This window comes from Labrus bergylta, chromosome 16, assembly GCF_963930695.1.
Source record: "Labrus bergylta chromosome 16, fLabBer1.1, whole genome shotgun sequence".
In the NCBI taxonomy this organism is placed as follows: Eukaryota; Metazoa; Chordata; class Actinopteri; order Labriformes; family Labridae; genus Labrus; species Labrus bergylta.
The window spans coordinates 18,305,143-18,323,957 of record NC_089210.1 but is presented as its reverse complement, the minus strand read 5'-3'; the positions used below and the strand labels follow the sequence as shown (position 1 = coordinate 18,323,957).

General features: G+C 41.5%; 2 protein-coding genes, 1 long non-coding RNA gene and 1 other non-coding gene across 7 annotated transcripts; all 4 read left to right on the top strand.

Annotated features, from left to right (window-relative positions):
• The first annotated feature begins 898 nt into the window (after positions 1-898).
• LOC110000627 (uncharacterized) lies at positions 899-3,142 on the top strand. The gene is made up of 4 exons (XR_002278722.2): positions 899-1,207; positions 1,801-1,851; positions 2,087-2,155; positions 2,591-3,142. It is a non-coding gene; the product is annotated as an uncharacterized lncRNA (long non-coding RNA).
• Positions 2,217-2,330, top strand: LOC114921500 (small nucleolar RNA SNORD89). Its single transcript, XR_003809793.1, has one exon. It is a non-coding gene; the product is annotated as a small nucleolar RNA SNORD89 (small nucleolar RNA).
• Positions 3,143-5,963: 2,821 nt separating the features above from the next.
• Positions 5,964-10,943, top strand: LOC110000623 (deoxyhypusine synthase). Of its 3 annotated transcripts, none has more exons than XM_065964897.1 (10): positions 5,964-6,103; positions 7,048-7,256; positions 7,646-7,810; positions 7,965-8,086; positions 8,979-9,075; positions 9,211-9,297; positions 9,402-9,507; positions 9,651-9,754; positions 10,244-10,369; positions 10,528-10,943. In XM_065964897.1, exons 2-10 carry the CDS (start codon positions 7,065-7,067, stop codon positions 10,606-10,608), a joined length of 1,080 nt encoding a protein of 359 aa, XP_065820969.1. In that variant the 5' UTR covers positions 5,964-6,103; positions 7,048-7,064; the 3' UTR covers positions 10,609-10,943. The 3 variants fall into 3 exon arrangements, with proteins under 3 accessions (XP_065820969.1, XP_020511605.1, XP_065820970.1); XM_020655949.3 differs by having other exon boundaries at positions 6,003-6,103; positions 7,061-7,256; XM_065964898.1 differs by having other exon boundaries at positions 6,059-6,086.
• A 135-nt stretch (positions 10,944-11,078) lies between these two features.
• Positions 11,079-18,811, top strand: fbxw9 (F-box and WD repeat domain containing 9). 2 transcript variants are annotated; one of them, XM_020655961.3, is made up of 7 exons: positions 11,079-14,356; positions 15,797-15,944; positions 16,194-16,920; positions 17,006-17,154; positions 17,246-17,449; positions 17,555-17,620; positions 18,033-18,811. In XM_020655961.3, the coding sequence occupies exons 2-7, from the start codon at positions 15,885-15,887 to the stop codon at positions 18,105-18,107; spliced, it is 1,281 nt and encodes a 426-aa protein (XP_020511617.1). In that variant the 5' UTR covers positions 11,079-14,356; positions 15,797-15,884; the 3' UTR covers positions 18,108-18,811. The 2 variants fall into 2 exon arrangements, with proteins under 2 accessions (XP_020511617.1, XP_020511615.1); XM_020655959.3 differs by having other exon boundaries at positions 11,079-14,732.
• Positions 18,812-18,815: the final 4 nt, after the last annotated feature.

Sequence of the window (18,815 nt, the reverse complement as noted above, 5' to 3'; positions counted from 1 at the left end):
TCGGATGCGTGCTTTCAGGAAATGAATTGTGTTTTACCACCCACAATGCTGTGCGAAATTTAACGTACATCACACGTCACGTCCGCCTCCAAATCAAAACAAACGAGCGTGGATTAATTGAATCAATGCTGCCGTGCCTGACCTTCTCTTCCACCGCAAGCCTGACCTTCTCCACGCTGCACGGAAAGCTGGCATTGATTTTAATGGCATGCTTTCGCGTGAGGTGGCCGAAGGTGACTCCATTTAACATGACGTCTGAAGACGCCGACCGGAGAGACACCGGCAGGAGAGAAAAAGAAAAACACAAACACAAACACACACTAACAATAAACTTAAAGTGAAACTACAACCAATAAACTACATTAAATTAAATCAAATTACTAAAGAAAAAAAAACATGAAAACCACTCGCTCAGCGTCTCACTCCACACCACTCACTCCCAGCATGCACCAGAGAGAAAGAGAGAAAGATAGATAGAGAGACCTGGTGTCTTAATGTGAAACACTGAACACAAGCAGAACATATATTTCAAACGCTCTTAAATGTAAATATCATAGAAGATATACTCTTGTGACCTGCTACACACACACAGACTGTAATTGAGCTGCATGTTTCTCTCAGACTTTATCTAAAGTTTATCCTCCAGCCTCCTCAAATGTATTAAACTCATAAACTCTGATTCAGTTTCAACATTAATGTGTTGTGAGGTAACGCTGGCTGATTTCAGATATGATTATTTAGTGTTTTTAATATCTGTTTTATTGTGTGAAAGAAGGATTACTTAGAAATAGAATGACTAATATTCACGGTGTCTTCCGAGCCTTTAGAGTGCGCTAGTTCACCCGAGCTGATCACCGCCCGGTTTACCATCAATTCCCCAGAAGAAGAATTTAAACATCGTGATAGGTTGCCGGTTCTTATAAATCCAACATGGCGCTCTGTTGGGTGATCAGTGAGGACGGCCGGTTATTAACGTCGTTCAATCCGATCAAAGTGCAGATTTTACGGTCTCATTAAGAAGCGCAGGACGAGTTAGTCCTACTCCGGGCTGATGAGAGGACTTCCGGTCTTCACTGACTCAGTTTACTGGGTAACTTAGCAGCGGCGGCTAACGTTAGCTCCAGCTCGGTGAACCGACATGGACCGAGCACCGACCAGGATGGACCCGTGAAAGGACCGAGCACCGACCAGGATGGATCTGTTAAAGGTGAGCAGATGAACCGTGTGGGACATGGACTTTAACTTAAATGCAATGTGTTCACTAACAGGACAGCTTTGGGCGGGAACATTCGGGTTTAGTGGACGTGAGCAACGTGAGGAGTGCGTGCGCATGCTGCCTCCACGTGCTTCTCGGAAATACCAAATTTACTTTATTAACGAGTTCTGAGCTCATGAACGGCCCTACGAAAACGTCGTTATAATAATACAATAAGTTTGGGAAATTTCGGTAATGAGCAAGTTAGTCAGCTGTGATGGTTTCTGAGTTGGGAGTTCTTCTTCTGGCTTCAGTGTGTTCACGAGTTTGTAAAGTTGCAACAGCAGTGTTGATGCTACAGGGAAGTTGTGTCTCTGTTGCAAGTTATATCTCAATACGTGGATTAATAATCGTATTTTATCGCTGACGTAACATATTTTAGCGCTCATGTGATTAAGATTATTGCGGCAAGTCGGGCCCCTCCATTTTTGTTCCGACTTGAGCAGGAAACAATTTTCTTCCGATTTTTCCCACACCACCTGAATGCACCTTTACAGCCCTACACACACTGAATTGTCACTCAGAGGTTTCTTCATCTGTTTCAGGACCAGGATCAGACTCCACCTCCTCAGGACTCCTGGGACTGAGGGACTAAGGTAAGACCATCTGTCCAAAGACTAAGGAGGTGTAGGTTTACCTGTCTCACTGCCTGAAAGTGATGAAATGAAAGGCCGACTGAAGCTCCGCCCCCAGCAGTCTGTTCACAGGGGGAGGGGCCGTGACAAAACCGGACTGAAGCGTATCCTGATTCATGCAGATCACTTTTTTCTACCTGTCCCTCTAATGAGTCTGTACCTGCTGTTCACTCTGCTCTCTGATTGGCTCTAACAGGACCAGCTGCTGTGATGTCAGACCTGCCCACTGATTGGTTCTAACAGGACCAGCTGCTGTAATGTCATGGTGAGATATACACAAACAGCCCATCACTTAAGATGTCACATAGTGGGCAGGGTCAGTGTCTACTGGGACATGATGTGAACAAAAGGCCGAATTGTAGCGCCCCCGCCAGGCAGCGTGTTCTCAGAGCGGGGGTGCTGTGACAAAAAATCGACCGAAGCGTTTGTCTGATCCCAGTCAGCTGGCTGCAGAGGTGCAGACCGAGGAGCTTCCAGGTTACTGATCAACCAGCATGAAGCCCTGCCCACTGACCATCAGGTGTGTCAATGTGGGCTCAGGGAACATTCAGTCTGGGTACTAAGACCCAGTGTTTGATGGGGCTGCAGGATTAGTCGTAAACTCACAATTTCGATTCTCACATGATCTCATTTCTGTCTGATGGTGTTTCACTTCAGAAACAGTACATGAATATTAATGAGTCCCTTACGTCTCTCTTAGTGTGTTTGCCACTCTGGAGGAGGAGGAGGCGGCGTGCACGGAGCTGGTGCCCTACCTGAGCTTCATCCTGGACACTCTGGTGTTTGGGAAGTATCAGCACAAGAATCTGCTCATCCTTTTACGAAGCCATAGGAACTATGGCGGACTCCGTGGTTCGCACAATCTTTTTTGTCCATTGAGCCATCCAGGTTTTTTCCTTCAGTGTCATGAACCATTGCATGCTTCTCAGTGTGGCTCCTTTTTTTTTTTTTTTTTTTTAAATAAATTATTTTTCTTTAAAGAATTATTTTGTTTTATAGCGGGCCGTTTGATATTGTCAAACTGAAAAAATGTGGTTGGACTGAAGACGACGAGGAGTAGGTGCTCGGTGCAAACCTCGGAAAGATGTGGAAACTTAATTCATGACTTTGTTTCAATCTGATGTCACGGCTGGAAAGTGTATATGATGTAGTTCCTTTTCGCTCAACATGTGGTGCAGGTGGGAAGTTATCCAATGTATGTTTTTATTTAATTTTTGTGAATAGGGGTAAATAAAATTTCTTTTCTATTAAACACTGAGTCAACTTTTTTATTTTTTTTTAAATCACCCCTCTTAGTTAAACTAGACAATTTTTGTAAAAAAAAAGAGGATCTTGCAGGACAAGATCAGCGAGAGAGTAAAGTTTCTGCTGTGTCCACGGTGCGCCAAAACAAGCAATCCAGTCCTGAACCAGCTGCAGCACTGCTCTCATTATGCCTTTGTACTTTCTCATCGTATCCATGACAGTGTAATATTTGTGCCAGAATAAAGGCAAGGTCCCTTTCTGAATTGTCACAGTTCAGTATGCAGTAAGTACTATCCAGTATACTGAACTTTCGTGGTCATTCAGTATGCATTTTTTGGGTCCGCGCAGTATACTGAACATTTCAGTATGGATACTAACTTCCTGGTTTTATGCCGTATGGATCGGCTGTGTGCTTGCAGGAAATGAATTGTTTTACCAAACCACAATCCTGTGCGAAATTTAACGTAAATCATCACTTCACGTGCGCCTCCAAATCAAAACAAACGAGCATGGGTTAATTTGATCAATTTTTAATCTAGAGTTAAAGTCCCGACTGAAATCACTACTTTAAATTAACAGAAAATATAACAAATATCTGCATTATTATAAAACCTTTCCCCCTCTATTTAATGATTTCACTATTTAAATGCGTCTTTATTGGTTTATTTTATATTCTGTATATTAGTGTTTCATTTGTACTTTTCTGTACTGCATGTTATTTAATCTGCCTTTTACTTGATTTGCATTGTAATATTGTTTTTGTTTACCTGACTGTGTATATGCGCATTACTCTTCTTGAATAAAGCTAAAACTAAAACGGGTGAATGCGGCCGGTTCGGGAAACGTAAATGACATCACTTCCATACTGAATGAATCAGACGAAGTAGGCACAAATATCTGTCTGTGTGTATACTGAATAGTAGGTACTAACAGTATGCAGCACGGATAGTACATACTGCCTTCTGAAAGATTGAGTATGTACTTGGCAATTCGGATATGGCCAAGAAGACAAAGTTGGCTTTCAACAACTTGCTTCTCAAATTAATGACAGGTGGCCTGTAGTTTTTTAGTTACGCAGATCCAGTATTTGTTTTCTTGCATAAAAACATCATACTTTCCACCCACATGTTGCAATACATTTCTGTTAAATGTTTGTTTTCAGCTCATAATCATTATTACTAAAAGTTTAAAACTTTATTGAGTGTTCATGTCTTTGTTTTAGTTGATTTTTGAAGTTGGCACTGATTGTCTTTGAGTTTGTTGACGCTTAATTAAAACCGTAAAACAGCTACAAATAAAATCTGAATTTGACAAACTGTTGAGTCCTGCAGCATTCATACATTTGAGGGCTTTCATCGTGGTTGTCCAATTGCACATCACGCTATAACAGTCATGTTATGAGTTAAGTTCGCCTATTTAGGGGGAGCAATCAGCAGACGATAAACCATTTAGTAACGAAAACACCAAATCACTGGTCATGAAAAGATCATCCTCTCTTGGAAACAGTTCTTTACCTTTGTGCTCCTTCACTTTCTGGAGCTGTCAAGTATAATTGGATATCTGCATGTACATGTTCTGTTTGAAGGTGTTTGTCTGCTATTTTAAGAAAATTCAGTTGGTAGATCTGTACAAACTAGTCCTACTGGTCCCACTAGTATATTCTATTACCATACCCTATTTATGTGGATTGACCTGAAAAGACTTCCAAGACAAGGTGGCTCCTAGCTGACAGCTAGCTCAGTCACAGACGTTCAGTGTGTGTGTGTGTGTGTGTGTGTGTGTGTGTGTATATATATATATATATATATATCTCTCTCTCTCTCTCTCTCTCTCTCTCTCTGTCTCTCTCTCTTTCTCTCTCTCTCTCTCTCTCTCTCTCTCTCTGCATCATTTTGAAGCATGCTGTCAGTCTAATACTTGTGCAAATAGTAAAAAAAAAACCATTCACATACAAAAACAATAACGCCGTCTACGTCTGATCTGTACTGCAAATAAAACATTAATGTAAACAACGCAGGTGTCAAACTTCTGCTAACAGCTCAGAGTCAGCACGCAGCTTCAGTCAGTGCAAAGCAAAATTACCAAGTGTGAAAGCCTTTTATAAAGCTTGAGACAAATTTACATTTTGAAAACCATTTTTTACTTTTCCTAAAACAAAATTACAAGAAGTGAAACACTTTTACCAGTCCCCAAATTCATTTACAAACGAAAGAATCTTGACGGTAGTGGTGTATGATATAACGATTTTAGACAGTGATGGATTTTAACTTGCTGACAATCTGCCGAAGCAGAGAGATCGTAGAACCGGGCTAATGTGTTTATTCTATCATGCTGCAGTTTATGCTCCGACACAGACGCGTCTCCCTCTCTTTTGCTCCGCAGCGGTGAAAACGAAACTTAAAAGTAAAGTCCGCAAAAACAACTTCTATCTCGGTTATATGCAACTGTTCTGATATTTTTCCAAACCGACACGCTGTGAACAATAGTTAACTTATCTGCATAGTGTGCACAGTTAAGATTAGCTTACATCTCAGACAGTGACGCAACAAACTGTTATACGAGCCAGACTTCTTCAACTTTTTATATTTTAGCTTCCTTTTAATGATTTTTATTTTATTTTAACAAATTTTCAAATTGAATCTTCTCTGTGATTGTGAATTGTTTGTTTTAGTGATTTTCTATTTTCCTCTGTCATGCTGTTTTTGATGTCGTGTGTTTTGAATCGCCTTGTTGTTGAAATGTGCTCGATGAATAAACTTGCCTTACTGTGCAGACTCCTTGATATGATTTAGACTGCGGCCTGCAGAAGCGTCAGTCCTCCCCTACCTCAGCCTCCCCCTGAGGCTACTCCACCCTTCTCCTTTTGCTATAAAGGTGTTCGTCAGCATGTTTGCAAGATCTTTAGTGCAAGCTTGAGTGACACCTGAAGGACAGACATTCAGAGACCACCTGTGAGTAAACCCAGCAGGTAAGTTCATGCTCTTCTCCTCGCCCTGCTGCATAGAGACCAGATTAGTGAGTTATTCTAGTGTTGTCTACATTTCTACATTTTTGACTGACTAAGATTCATGTTTTTTTACCTACTGGCCTTTACTGAAAGGGTGCCACTGTCTATCATTTGCAACACCCACACACAATGTGAAGAATTTTGAGATTTTTGTGATAACTAGAGTCATTTGTAGAGTAAACTCGGTTGTTCTTTGACCTTACTCTGATTAATTGGTTTAGATCATACCTCTGAGAGAGGACCTTTTCTGTTAATTTAGGCCATTACTCCTCAGCTGCGGCCCTACTAGCCTGTGGGGTCCCTCAAGGCTCCATTTTAGGCCCCATTATTTTTTCTTTATATTTGCTTCCCCTGGGGTCCATATTTAAAAAGTACAACATTTCTTTCCATTGTTTTGCAGATGACTTGCAAGTCTACCTACCCTTAAAAACTAATATAGAATCCTGTAATGACATGCTAAACGTTGACTAAATGTTAAACGGTGACTCAAATGGGGCTTTACAAATAGCTGTGGACAATGACTTGGATGCCGTTGACCCTGGAGGTTAACTCGCAGTTTGACGATGTGTAGGTTCATAGATTGAGGTCTTGTTAAAGCTCCTGTGATGAATAACTAAAGTGCACTAACATTAGCCTGCTAACACAACAATGCAGGACACAGGTGATTGCAGCTTGAGCAAAGGATGATTTTGTCCACCGCTTTAGGTGTGAGGAGGAGGGGGGGTTGGAGGTGTGTTGCTGGAGGAGAGTCAAGGCTTCGGTGTGGTGAAGGTGTGGCCAAGCAGCAGTTTGTTTTGGTTTCATGCGGGTGCTACGGGCCATATATCTACTGGATCAAAAAGTCAAATATTCTTCCTTTACTGCGGTTCTAATTTATGAAAGTGGTTTGGGTTTTTCATTCACAGATTTTTTTTACAGCAAAATGGCCAAACACGTCCACGGAATAGTTGGAAGTATCTACAGGGACACCCTCCCTATACCAGAGGAGACACCAAAGGTCAAAGGTTATGACTTTAACCAGGGGGTGAACCACAAAGCGCTGCTGCAGTCGTACCTCAACACCGGCCTGCAGGCCACCAATGTGGGGCTGGCTATCCAGCAGATCAACAGCATGGTACTTTGAAGCTTTTAATGGTGCAAGCCCTCCAGAAATGTCAAGACTCTGTTCTGATTTAGACTCAGTCAGCAGCGTAAACAGTTTACACCCTGGGACACCAATATTACGCCGTCACTCTGCTGCCAGTTATTGGACATTTTTTTGGCACAATTTCTTTAACTTCAAGTATTCATTCTGTGCGTCAGACTTTTTCACAAATCCTCCCCACAGATTTGTAAACGACTTCTCTCCAAATTTGTGCGAGCAAATAGTTTCTTTTTAGTTTGAGATTTCCTCTTGATTAATACCCTCCCTCCCCCCACCACCACCTCTGTATTGAGATGGTGAATTAAACTTGTATATCTGGTGGTTTAATCTAAAATGATAAATAAAGTCCACTTCTGCAGATCGAGAGGCGATTAACACCTGTGAACGTGAAGAAAGGATGTGTGGACGAAGATCCTTCGACCTGCCCCTGCCTCAGGAGCTGCACCATCTTCCTCGGCTACACCTCAAACCTCATCAGCAGCGGAATCAGGGAGAGTATCCGCTACGTTGTGGAACATAGCATGGTAAGACCCTCCTCAGATACTCAGAGCGCCTGTAATATATAGCGCACTTGTTGGTTTGGTAATGATTAATCACATGCAGAACTGTTGCAGAGTATAATCTTATTAAATAAAACATTACCTGTGTAATTCACTCTACATTTGTGTCTCTGTGTAGGTGGATGTTATAGTGACCACAGCCGGCGGCATAGAGGAGGATCTGATCAAGTGTTTGGGCCCGGTTTATGTTGGAGACTTCTGCATGTCTGGAAAAGATCTGTACAAAAAAGGTCTGAACAGGTGAGAGAGCATGACGCTGAAACCTTCAAATATAGCTTAAAGGAGCAATCTGTGAGATATCTACTGAATGAAATGATAAAGTGAGCTTACTATATGATCAGACATTAAGGAAACATGCTATGTTGAAGTGATGGCTTCTCTGACAACAATGCAACAGCCAGTATGTCCTCCTTCTAACGTTAGATTCTGCTCCTGAATGCTCTGGATTTGTTTGGACCAGAGAAGGTAGGTGGTTTTCACGCACCCCCAAAACACGGCCTGTTTTGGACGCCCCTCGGTTTGCCAGATATGAGAGCAGTTATCAGGTCAACAGGTGTTGCAGCGATGGAAGCGGGCAACAGAAGTGGTTCAGATAGAAGTGATTGTACCCGACCTAAAAAGCCTCTGCATGTTTCTAATAAGCTCCACGAGCAGAAACGTGCTCAAACGAGGATCAATATTGGAGATGCTTTTGAAAAATGGAGAGAGGTTAGAACGCAGAAAGGTTTACAGACTGATGCAGAGCTGGCTAAATACTGAAGCTTCAGTGTTCACCACATGGCAACCTGCGTGAGCATCGACTGTAGAGAGGAGGGGGGGGGTAGACAGATCTCTACAATGTTTTGAATGTGACTGCAGTACCTATTTTAAACACTAGGTGTCAGAGTTACATACTGCTCCTTCAAACAGAAAATAATGTCAAATAAGTCAACAAGATCAGCTGAGATCTGGAAATACCATGTTCCTAAAACACAAGATGGACAGAAATGTTCTTAAACACTTTTTAATAAGTGAGTTATTTCTCGAACTAACTTCTATTTTATCAGTTCTGAAGATGGGAATGATCAATATATTGACTTACAGCTCTCATTTCAGAAACATTCAGTTCTTCAGTTTGTCTCTTTGACTGCAGAAATGGAAACACTCTGATCCCGGAAGAAAACTACATCAAATTCGACAACTGGATGATGCCGATCTTGATGCAGATGCTGCTGGAGCAGAACACTCAGGTGTGTGTGGACTTTATCTTCTTTTTAAACTTTTATATTCCTCCTACAACGTGTTGTAGGAGCTTCAAAAATAGTCACAATGTTCTCAAAACAATTGCGCCCTTCTTCATTGGTTTTTTGTTTTTTTTAATTCAGGGTGTTCGCTGGACTCCATCGAAGGTGATTCATCGTTTGGGCAAAGAGATCAACAACCCTGAGTCTGTTTGTTACTGGGCCTACAAGGTGAGTCCTTATCCCCTTCATTACAGAGCTCAGAAAATCTGAGGTAGAGCACTGACTGTTGTCTGTGTGTGAACCCCCGATGTGTTTGTGTTCTGGTGTTTCAGAATAACATCCCGTTGTTCAGCCCCGCGCTGACAGACGGTGCCTTAGGAGACATGTTCTTCCTCTTCGCAGAGAAGAACCCCGGCTTGATCATAGACTTAGTCGAAGGTGAACGAGTCTTCTTCTTTACTTCTTGATTTTTTTGTGTTTTTGTGTTCCTGCTTTTGTAAACATCTGTCTTAAAAGGTGCTCTATAAATAATGTCATTATCATTATCATTAGCTGATCATACTCTCTGCTTTTGATTCCAGATATTTCAAAGCTGAACAAACTCTCGCTGGCTGCCAACAGCTCGGGGATAATCACCCTGGGAGGAGGTGTAGCCAAACATCACATATGTAACGCCAACTCATGGGTAAGGATTTTACATTGGATACGCTTTTAGGAATTAATTTTGGCAGCCATTCAAGACAAATGTAGTCAAGTGTGAAACAGTTTTACAAACCTTGAGACAAATGTACATTTTAAAAAACATTTTTACATTTTACCAAGAACAAAACTACGCCGGAGGATTGTTAAATTTGTATTTTTTTCAAATTTCGAGATTAAACTCGTAAATTAGAATAAAGTCATAAATTTACGAGAATGAAGTTGTAAATTTACGAGTTTAATCTCGTAAATTAACGAGTTCGAGACCAGCCTGCTTAAAATGATGAAAGTAGTAAAGTTACGACTTTACGACTTTATTCTCATAAATTTAAGACTTTAATCTCGTAAATTTTGCAGAAACTGAAAGTTCAAAGTGCAGAGGTATCGTCTTCCACTGTGGTTGCAGTTGTTGTCTTGTGGAGGCATAGGAGTGTTTGCAGCAGACTCATTGATAAACTGCTCCGTCTCCTTCCAGAGGAATGGAGCGGATTTTGCGGTGTACGTCAACACAGCTCAGGAGTACGACGGCTGTGACTCAGGAGCCAGCCCGAATGAGGCCGTGTCCTGGGGCAAGATCACAGCCGAAGCGAAACCTGTGAAGGTATTTCATGTTGAACAGAGTACACAATAAAGTAACAAGTATTAACTTTGATCAGCAGATATACACTCATCTGTTCCTGAGTCACTAAAGCAGCAGATTCTTCTCTTGTTCATCATTGGATTATAAAGCTCCTCATCTCTTTATGTGTGTCTTTCCAGGTGTTTGCAGATGCTTCCATCATTTTTCCGTTACTGGTGGCCGAGACGTTTGCAGTTCACGCTGGCAAGATGACAAATTGATCCACGAATGCGTTACCATACATGTGGTCAATATATTCTTCTATAGCATGTGGAAGGTAACACCATCCTTTAGTGTGTGTCAGGATGTGTTTTAAATTTGTTACTTTAGCTATGATGCTCATGAGCGCTAGCTTAGCTCATATATGTCTGTTATGGCTTGTCCCTAGCTCCCATGCTCTTTTGCTAGTTTTGTAAAGCTCCTGCATATCTCTTAAAGTAACCATGGCTCTAAGTTTAACCCTTTGTTGATATACCAAAAAGTGCAGAATTTTTTTTCCAAACAAACGTGTTCGTACATTTTGACTAAGCAAAAAGAAAGCTGTATCAAAAACTGAGTGGGAAGGAGATTGTTTGAGATTTATTTGAAAAGCATCCAAAACAAACACACACACACACACACACACACACACACACACATTATTTCAGTTGATGGATTTGAGTCGGTGCCTTGCTCAAGGGTTCCTCGGCAGTGCTCAGGAGGTTAACTGGTACCTCTCCAGCTACCAGACTAATTTCCAGACTTCAATCCAAAACAATCCAAACAATCCAAAACAATGCATTTCCATATGAAAATAAAAAGATTCAGAGTCAACACGTCGTCTAAAAAGTGTACAAATGTCTTGCCAAAAGACACAGGAGTGGTTTCACATTGTGCTTCATGGATGTATTATTAATAGGGCCCGAAGCACTGACAAGTGCATAGGACCCTCTTGAAACCCTAGCGATTATTTTTATTCTTCCTCCACTTTAAACACGATTTTGAGGGCCTGAACATGCGCGAAAACTCACCAAACTTGCCACGGTCATCAGGTCTCGCGAAAAATTTGATATTTTGGTGGTTTCGAAAAAGAATTTCGCAAAATGGCTCAGTGGCTCCCCCTTGAAATTTTCAAAATGGCCCACAGAGGGTTTTTTCATGTACACTCAGGAAAATTGGTACGCATATTAAGCTTCTCGGGACGGACTAAAAATCCTCTTGCAGTGTTTCAAAAAACCCGACAGGAAGTCCACGAATTCAAGTTGAATTTCACAAAAATGGCCCAAAATCTCTCAAAATCGCCGATTTCTGCCAATCAATCATATTAAAATTTGTTAAACATGACACAAAGCCTGCCCTGAACACATCCATGTTTGAAACTTTTGGATTAGTCACAGCGCCACCTGTTGACAACAGGAAGTTACTTCTACTCAATTAGCATTAGCCATTGCTACATGGTAGCTCAATTCCCCCTCAAAATTGGTGTGGACCATGCTAACACCTTGGCCATACAAGACTTTCAAGCTCAAACGCCTACGTCCAACGCTGTTGCCATCAAACAAGAAGTAGTTTTTTCACGGGCTTAACATAGTCGTTCAGTCCCGAAACTTCATACATATGATCCTGGTGGTAAAGTCAAACATTTGATACCGTTTAGATGAGTGGGCGTGGCTTAATGGCTCAGTGGTGACCCCTACAATATTTCAAACATTCAGCCCCTGCAGCACGTTGAACCTACTGTTCTGAGTTTTACTATGCGTATCTATCTTGACAACACCTACAATAAACCCTCTTGCACCCATGCTCAAAATCCAACAGGAAGTCCACAAATCACATCGCCATAAACAGGAAGTGGCTGTAACTCTTGCTAGCTAACGGCTATCTAGCTAAACTTATAAAAATAAATAAATACAGGTTTCAAATGAACCTGCACGAAATACTGCATCCATTGGTACCAGACATGACATGCTATCATGTCGGGAAGAGGGGCTAATAACGCTCTCAAGTCAAGGTAGTTAAATATTTCTCATGTATGATACAGAGCCATCTTGTGGTGACTATGGAAGCGATTAGCCCGCTCGCCTCAGACTGTAAATATTACGTTCGCCTGCCTGGGAACTGGAGTCTGATGTCACTTTCCTGCGCCGTCCACTTTGCCATTTCGTTTTCGAGTTGGTTTGAATTATGATCACTTTTTAGCACGGCAAGTTTGAAAACGAAAAGCCAAAGACCTTTTCGTTTTCATTTGAATGATGTCATACAATATGCATACATAGAGAGTAAAAGTATAATGCAAACAGATGACTGAATATTAATTTTAAATATAGGTCAAATAATGCACCTATATTCTGAAAATTAAAACGTGTTTCTGTTACTGTATTTTCATTTTTAAATTAGATTTTTCATTTGAATTATGATACAGATGTAGCGGGGCATTTTCTGAAAATGATAAAGCAAATGTAATTTTCTTCCTCATTTTAATTTAGTCAAAGAATGTGCATTTTTGAAGTTGAAAACTAAAATTCAAATTAAATAAATTAATCATCATTTTATTTTAGAGTCAAATAATACACTCATATTCTGAAACTTAAAAAGCATTTCTCTTAATGCATTTGAATTTTCAAATTAGCTTTTTCATTTGAATTTTGATCACTAATCGCTTCCATAGGTGACTATCCATGATTTAAATATTTTAATTTAGAGTGTGGTTCCACTTTGTTCCACAAGGAGGCGTAACCTCCAAGTGAGACAACTTAGTGTGCTCTGTAGCAGGAAAGGAAACATACCTGTTGCTATTATTTACAGGTGAGTAAATGTCATAAATCACATACATGTGGTCTATATATTCTTCTATAGCATGTGGAAGGTAACACCATCCTTTAGTGTGTGTCAGGATGTGTTTTAAATGTGTTACTTTAGCTATGATGCTCATGAGCGCTAGCTTAGCTCATATATGTCTGTTATGGCTTGTCCCTAGCTCCCATGCTCTTTTGCTAGTTTTGTAAAGCTCCTGCAGATCTCTTAAAGTAACCGTGGGTTCATGAAGACTGTTTGTTTTCATATTTTGTACTTGTATTTATGTAAAAAGTGTAGCGCTAACTCCGCTAGCTTCGCCGTTTCTCTATGGGATTTCCCATGTTATTTGTTAGCATAATGCTAAGCGAGAATTTAACTTTTATTCAGTTAAACTGGAAACCTGTTTGCAACTGTATTGCATTGATAAGAAGCTCTTAAGTAGCAGAACCGAATTATTTTATATATGTGAAAAGAATAATAACACACAGAAGTGTTTATTTTGTAGTTTTGAGAATTTTTGCATGTAATTAATGTCAAGTATAAGTTTATGTATATTTCTGTGCATATTGTGTTGAAATATCGATAAAATATTGTTTTTGAAGAAAGAAAAGAAAACGGAAATACAGTTTAAGTAAAACTGAAATACAAAAACAGATTTATAAAAAGAAAGTTAGTCTGGATTCAAACTGTCAGCGTGTTCTCGTGATCAACACATCTCGTTGTGCTCTGCACGTGATTTCATCAGAGGGCGTGGCTATGACGTGCGTTCAAAGTTTGATGTGCTGCTGCACTCCCGCACTCCCGCGGTCGCAACACACCCCGACATGCACCGTGGTGCGAGGGCCCTTCATCACCGCTTGCGGTTTTAATTATTATTATTATTATTATTGTTACGGGTGGGCTCTCTCTTGCTTCAACGTACTGCGCATGACGATGACGTCATCTTAAAACACCGGAAGTTTTGTTTTGAGTTCTCTTAACTTCGCTCAGGGTCCCTCCTCACAAATGGCTCTTCGAAGTCCTACAAGACATGTCCTTTGATATCTGTCTCCTAAGTCGTTAGTTCAGTGAATTTAAGGAGCACAGCGGCGGTGACAGTTATTCGTGCTTTGATAAACAGACTCGGAGGATGAGTTTAATGAGCTCAGCGGGGTGTAAAAGGCTGGGCTGAAGATAAATAGATCAATCTTAAAGGTGAAACAAGACATTTATACTTGAATGTATATAACTGACATGTGTTGTAGATAAAGCAGTGAAATGTTGTTGTCTTCATTGGTAGCTGAAGCTTTCTTTAAGCAACGTATCTCAGATTAAAACACTAGTTTATTCCCTTATGAGCAAACTAATTGAACCCACACTAGAGAAGTGTTGAAGGGGGATGTGGGATTACTGTTTTTTATGAGCTAGTGGTCTGGTTCTGAGAGTAGAAGAAGAAGAAGGTGATGTCTGAGGTCAGGATGATGGACCGGTCTGACCCAGGGACAGACTGTGGACAGGAGCAGGACGGACCACCTCCTCCTGACCAGGTGATATCTCAGAGAGGTGAAGCTTCAAGACCTGAGCTGCCGGGGTAAGACTTCCTCTCACCCTCAGCAGTTTGTGGTACCAGATGTTTTGACTTCATAGAACTCTAGTCAAAAAAGATATGGACACCAACAAGAACTGAAGTCCTGAAAATCTAATCAAACTTTTGCACACTGTCTCAATTATACTGTGTTGACATTGTTTCGGTACAAAAGTGTCAATACTATGAATCATTAAATGGTACATTTCAGCTTCTCCCGTCTGGACATAGTTGTAAAGTGCCGTCCTAGAAAACTAAGTGATACAAAAATAACTTTGTAAGTGAGAAGAACTGGTCATAACACTACAGCACTTGTGATGTAGCAGCAAAGTTCAGTGTTATTTATCCATCTCTGCACATTTTAGTTTGTTTTTCTTTATCTTGTTCTTCCTGATGGGTTATTCTTGTCTACTGATGGTTATTCTCTAAGTATTGAGCAATGTTGTCCCTTTCTCATGTTTAAAAAAAAAAGAGTAGGACTAGAGCCGGACTGATTAATCAGCCAGCAGATAATATCGGCCGATATTAGCACATCCAGTGACTATCTGTATCGGCTAATTTTATCTCAGGTACACCGATATTACTAGATTTATTTACCAGTCAAACAGCATTTCATTTGAGTCTCATTGTATTCCACTAACAGTTCTCTGTCACCAGCAGAGGGCGCTATATGTATTACAACAAGCATCATCACTCTCCAGAGTATAAGGCGGTGATGCAGTACATGTTCGGTTACTTTCCAGTTGGGTAACCATCTTGTCTTCATTATAAATCCTCTCTGCAGGTGTTTGATAACTGCATTTAAAGGATCAACACAATAAATGTGTTTATCTATCTCGAGCTATCTCTGCAGATTGAACATAAAAGATATCGGCCGGTATATCGGTTTCAGATGTTTTTCTCTTCCTAATATCGATATCAGTATCGGCCCCAAAATCACTTATCGGTCGGGCCTAAAAAAGGAGGCCAGCTCACTCACTGTATACAAAATCTACCTACGAGTACAAATCAAGTCACCATACTTTATCTTTAAAATAATGACGATTATATCATCGTCACGTTTCTTCCAGTCTGCCTCCTCCTGTTACCCCCTCCTCCTCAGACGTGAGCCCCTCCCCCTCTGCCGAGGCCAGCGGCTTGCTGTCTTTACCCTGGGAGATGTTAACAAACATTGCCTCACACCTTCCTGCTCAATGTGTCATTGACGTGCTGCCCAAGGTACAACGTTCAGAGTTCTTACTATCTGATGATAAGTTATTGTGCATTCTTAAGTATGTTTGTTCAGGCTTTTGTATCTTTGCTTTTAGAATTAAAAATAAAAAGCTAGTACAGATGTGTCAAAGTAACTTCCTTCAGCGTTTAACTCAGTGGAGTCATGCATTATGCTTCATTGCTTTGCAGAGTAACATGAAAACTGTTGAAGTCTGAGAGGTCTTTTTTAAAAATCCTTCTCCCTGCTCCCTTTAGGTCTGTCATGCATTAGAGAATGTGGGAAAGGACAGCACAGCTTGGCAGCTCCGGGCAGCCAGACTAATAGGCTCCCGAGCTGGCTTTCCTGTAGGCCCGAGGGAGGACTTTGACTGGCCTTCTGCTTGTGTGGAGATGGAGCAGCTGACAACCTGCTGGACAGGACAAGCTCACCTTAAAGCCAAACAGACACAAGAGGGCGAGGGGGAGAGGCAGCCACAGGATGTCGCTCTAAATCCTCAGGAGGAGCTGGCAGAGCCCCAGAATCAGGAAAACGGGAGACCGATAGAGATAGATGAACATCGACCACCCAGAAGTCTTAGCCCACCCCCAGAGCTGGAGTGCATCCCTCTACCTTCAGAACACATCGGTCAGATCAACTCAGTCCTCCTCATGGGTGAGGGGACCGTTTTGGCCACAGGCTCCAGAGACTGGAATGTGAAACTGTGGGATCTGCAGGCAGGATCCGGGGCCACACTGCTGCACACGCTGGGAGGGCAGGGTGACTTCAGCACCCATGGGGGCTGGGTGTGGTGTCTGTCAGCTCTTGGCCATCAGCTGGCCTCGGGGGGCTTCGACAGCACGGTGAGGCTGTGGGACCTGCAGGCAGATGGAGCAAAGATGGGTCTGATCAGGGCTGGGGCGGCTGTCCTCTGTCTGTCCTATCAGGCCGACATACTGCTCGCTGGTACATTAGACAAGAGGGTCAACATGTATGACCCCAGAGGTGAGCAATAGAATATAACTTGTATTTCAAAATTAAGGTTTTGTATCCTTTGGTGTGACTGATGATGTCATGATTTTGTCTACAGCTGCTCAACCCCTGGTGAAAAGCATCTGTCTCCATGGTGAAGCTGTGCTGTGCATGGCTGCTGATGACAAGTACATCATCTCTGGGAGTACGGACTGCACTGTGGCTGTGTATGACCGCAGGGCAGGCAAAGACTTGAAGAAACTTCGGGTGGATGCAAACAAACAAACACACTTGGAACTTTTAAGTGAGCGTTTGTGCGCTTACATGAACCTCGACTAACACCCCTCTTCCTTTGTAGCTGAGCTCCTACCTGCAGTCCATGAGCTACCGTGGCTGTGAGGTGTGGGCGGGAGACCACAGCGGCATGATCCACACCTTCTCCATGCAGGCGGGGACTTTAAAACCCATCTCCAAGTTTGATGTGGGACACGGAGCCATGATCACCGGCATCCACAGGTCCGCTGGAAGCCTCTACACCTGTTCAACGGATCGCACTGTTAAGGTAGGAGCATGCCCACTCCTACTTTTACTACATATTGAACTGCTTTCCTTGAGTGAACTCTGCCCCTGATTGATCTTGAGTTGTAATGTGTTGTTTGTGTTTCAGGTGCATATCCCCTGTGCACCTCCGAGGACATTATGCACACAGCACCACAAAGCTGGAGTCAACGCGGTTAGTGTTTTTGTCCAGTAAATGCACCTTAAGAGCATATGAACTATTTGACCGGTTTTGTATGGCAAACGAGCACACACAAAATAATCATCTGTCTGCTTTTCTTTTTTTTTTTTACTCAGTTTTTATTGAATTTTTACATGTTATATAGCACGAAGAAAAGGAAAACAACGCACACATGTACACATGAAAAATAAAAACAGTACAGGAATGCATACTAAAAAACAAAACAGGCAAGGTCAAAGAGTCACATTTTTTGAATTATTACATCAAAACAGAAGGAGTCAGGTTTAGGAGTTAGTTCATTCCAGTCTGTACCTGTTTCTCTAGTAATAATCTGTCTTTTAAAATGATATTTGAATTATTTTTTTTCTCCCCCAATGCCCCGCCTGCCGCTGTCTTCGTCTCACAGCTGAGTGTGGAGGCCGGGGTCCTCGCTTTGGCCTCAGGAGACATGCGCGTGGAAGTCTGGAGGCCCAGAAAATGAAAGAACAAACCTTGCAGACTACCGGGTGAGACTTGAAAGCATGCAGACAGGAGAACCTGAAGACTAGCGGTGACAGCTAACAGGTTTTTCTTTTTAGCATACATGGGGCACAAAACAATTACTAAAGGTCCAATTTCTTCAATTTTTTTATCCTCTGTGTGATTGTGTTGAGAGATTGTTTTTTTTTTTTACAAACAAAACACAAGTGTGTAAACATGATTTTTATTTATTTTTATTTATTTTGGGTCTTGTACCCTTCACTTCCATTTCATGCCGGATCTGAAGACTTTAAAAAACACTCGGTTGGCAGAAGTCAGTCTCTTTTTTTTATTTTTATTTTTTTTATGATTGTACGTCTAACAACAAAACAAAGAAACTAGTTACGAGTATTTACATACAATAACTGACATTGTACCACAAGCATGATGTACTCCTCATGTATGCTGTAAACACACGTGATGTCTAAGCCCTCTGTAACACACTTGATTGGAAAGCTATTTATTTAAACTCACTCATGCTAATCATAGAAATGTTTACTTGTATGTTTGTCTCCTTATATCCTGTGTGTGTATGTTTGTGAGAGTGTTAGTACAACCATTTAATGGCTAAAATAAATCAAAGTATGAATCATTTGCACTACACTTGACGAGATGCAGCCCTGAAAACACACTGAAAGACATTAAAGGCATCTTCCTGAAAACCACCGTC

Coding starts and splice junctions, on each gene's coding strand:
- LOC110000623 (XM_065964897.1), top strand. CDS start 7,065: ATGGCCAAACACGTCCACGGAATAGTTGGAAGTATCTACAGGGACACC. Junction 9,508..9,650: donor GATCATAGACTTAGTCGAAG/GTGAACGAGTCT, acceptor TTTTGATTCCAG/ATATTTCAAAGCTGAACAAA. Junction 10,370..10,527: donor CCGAAGCGAAACCTGTGAAG/GTATTTCATGTT, acceptor GTGTCTTTCCAG/GTGTTTGCAGATGCTTCCAT.
- fbxw9 (XM_020655959.3), top strand. CDS start 14,605: ATGTCTGAGGTCAGGATGATGGACCGGTCTGACCCAGGGACAGACTGT. Junction 17,155..17,245: donor AAGACTTGAAGAAACTTCGG/GTGGATGCAAAC, acceptor CTTCCTTTGTAG/CTGAGCTCCTACCTGCAGTC. Junction 17,450..17,554: donor CAACGGATCGCACTGTTAAG/GTAGGAGCATGC, acceptor TTTGTGTTTCAG/GTGCATATCCCCTGTGCACC.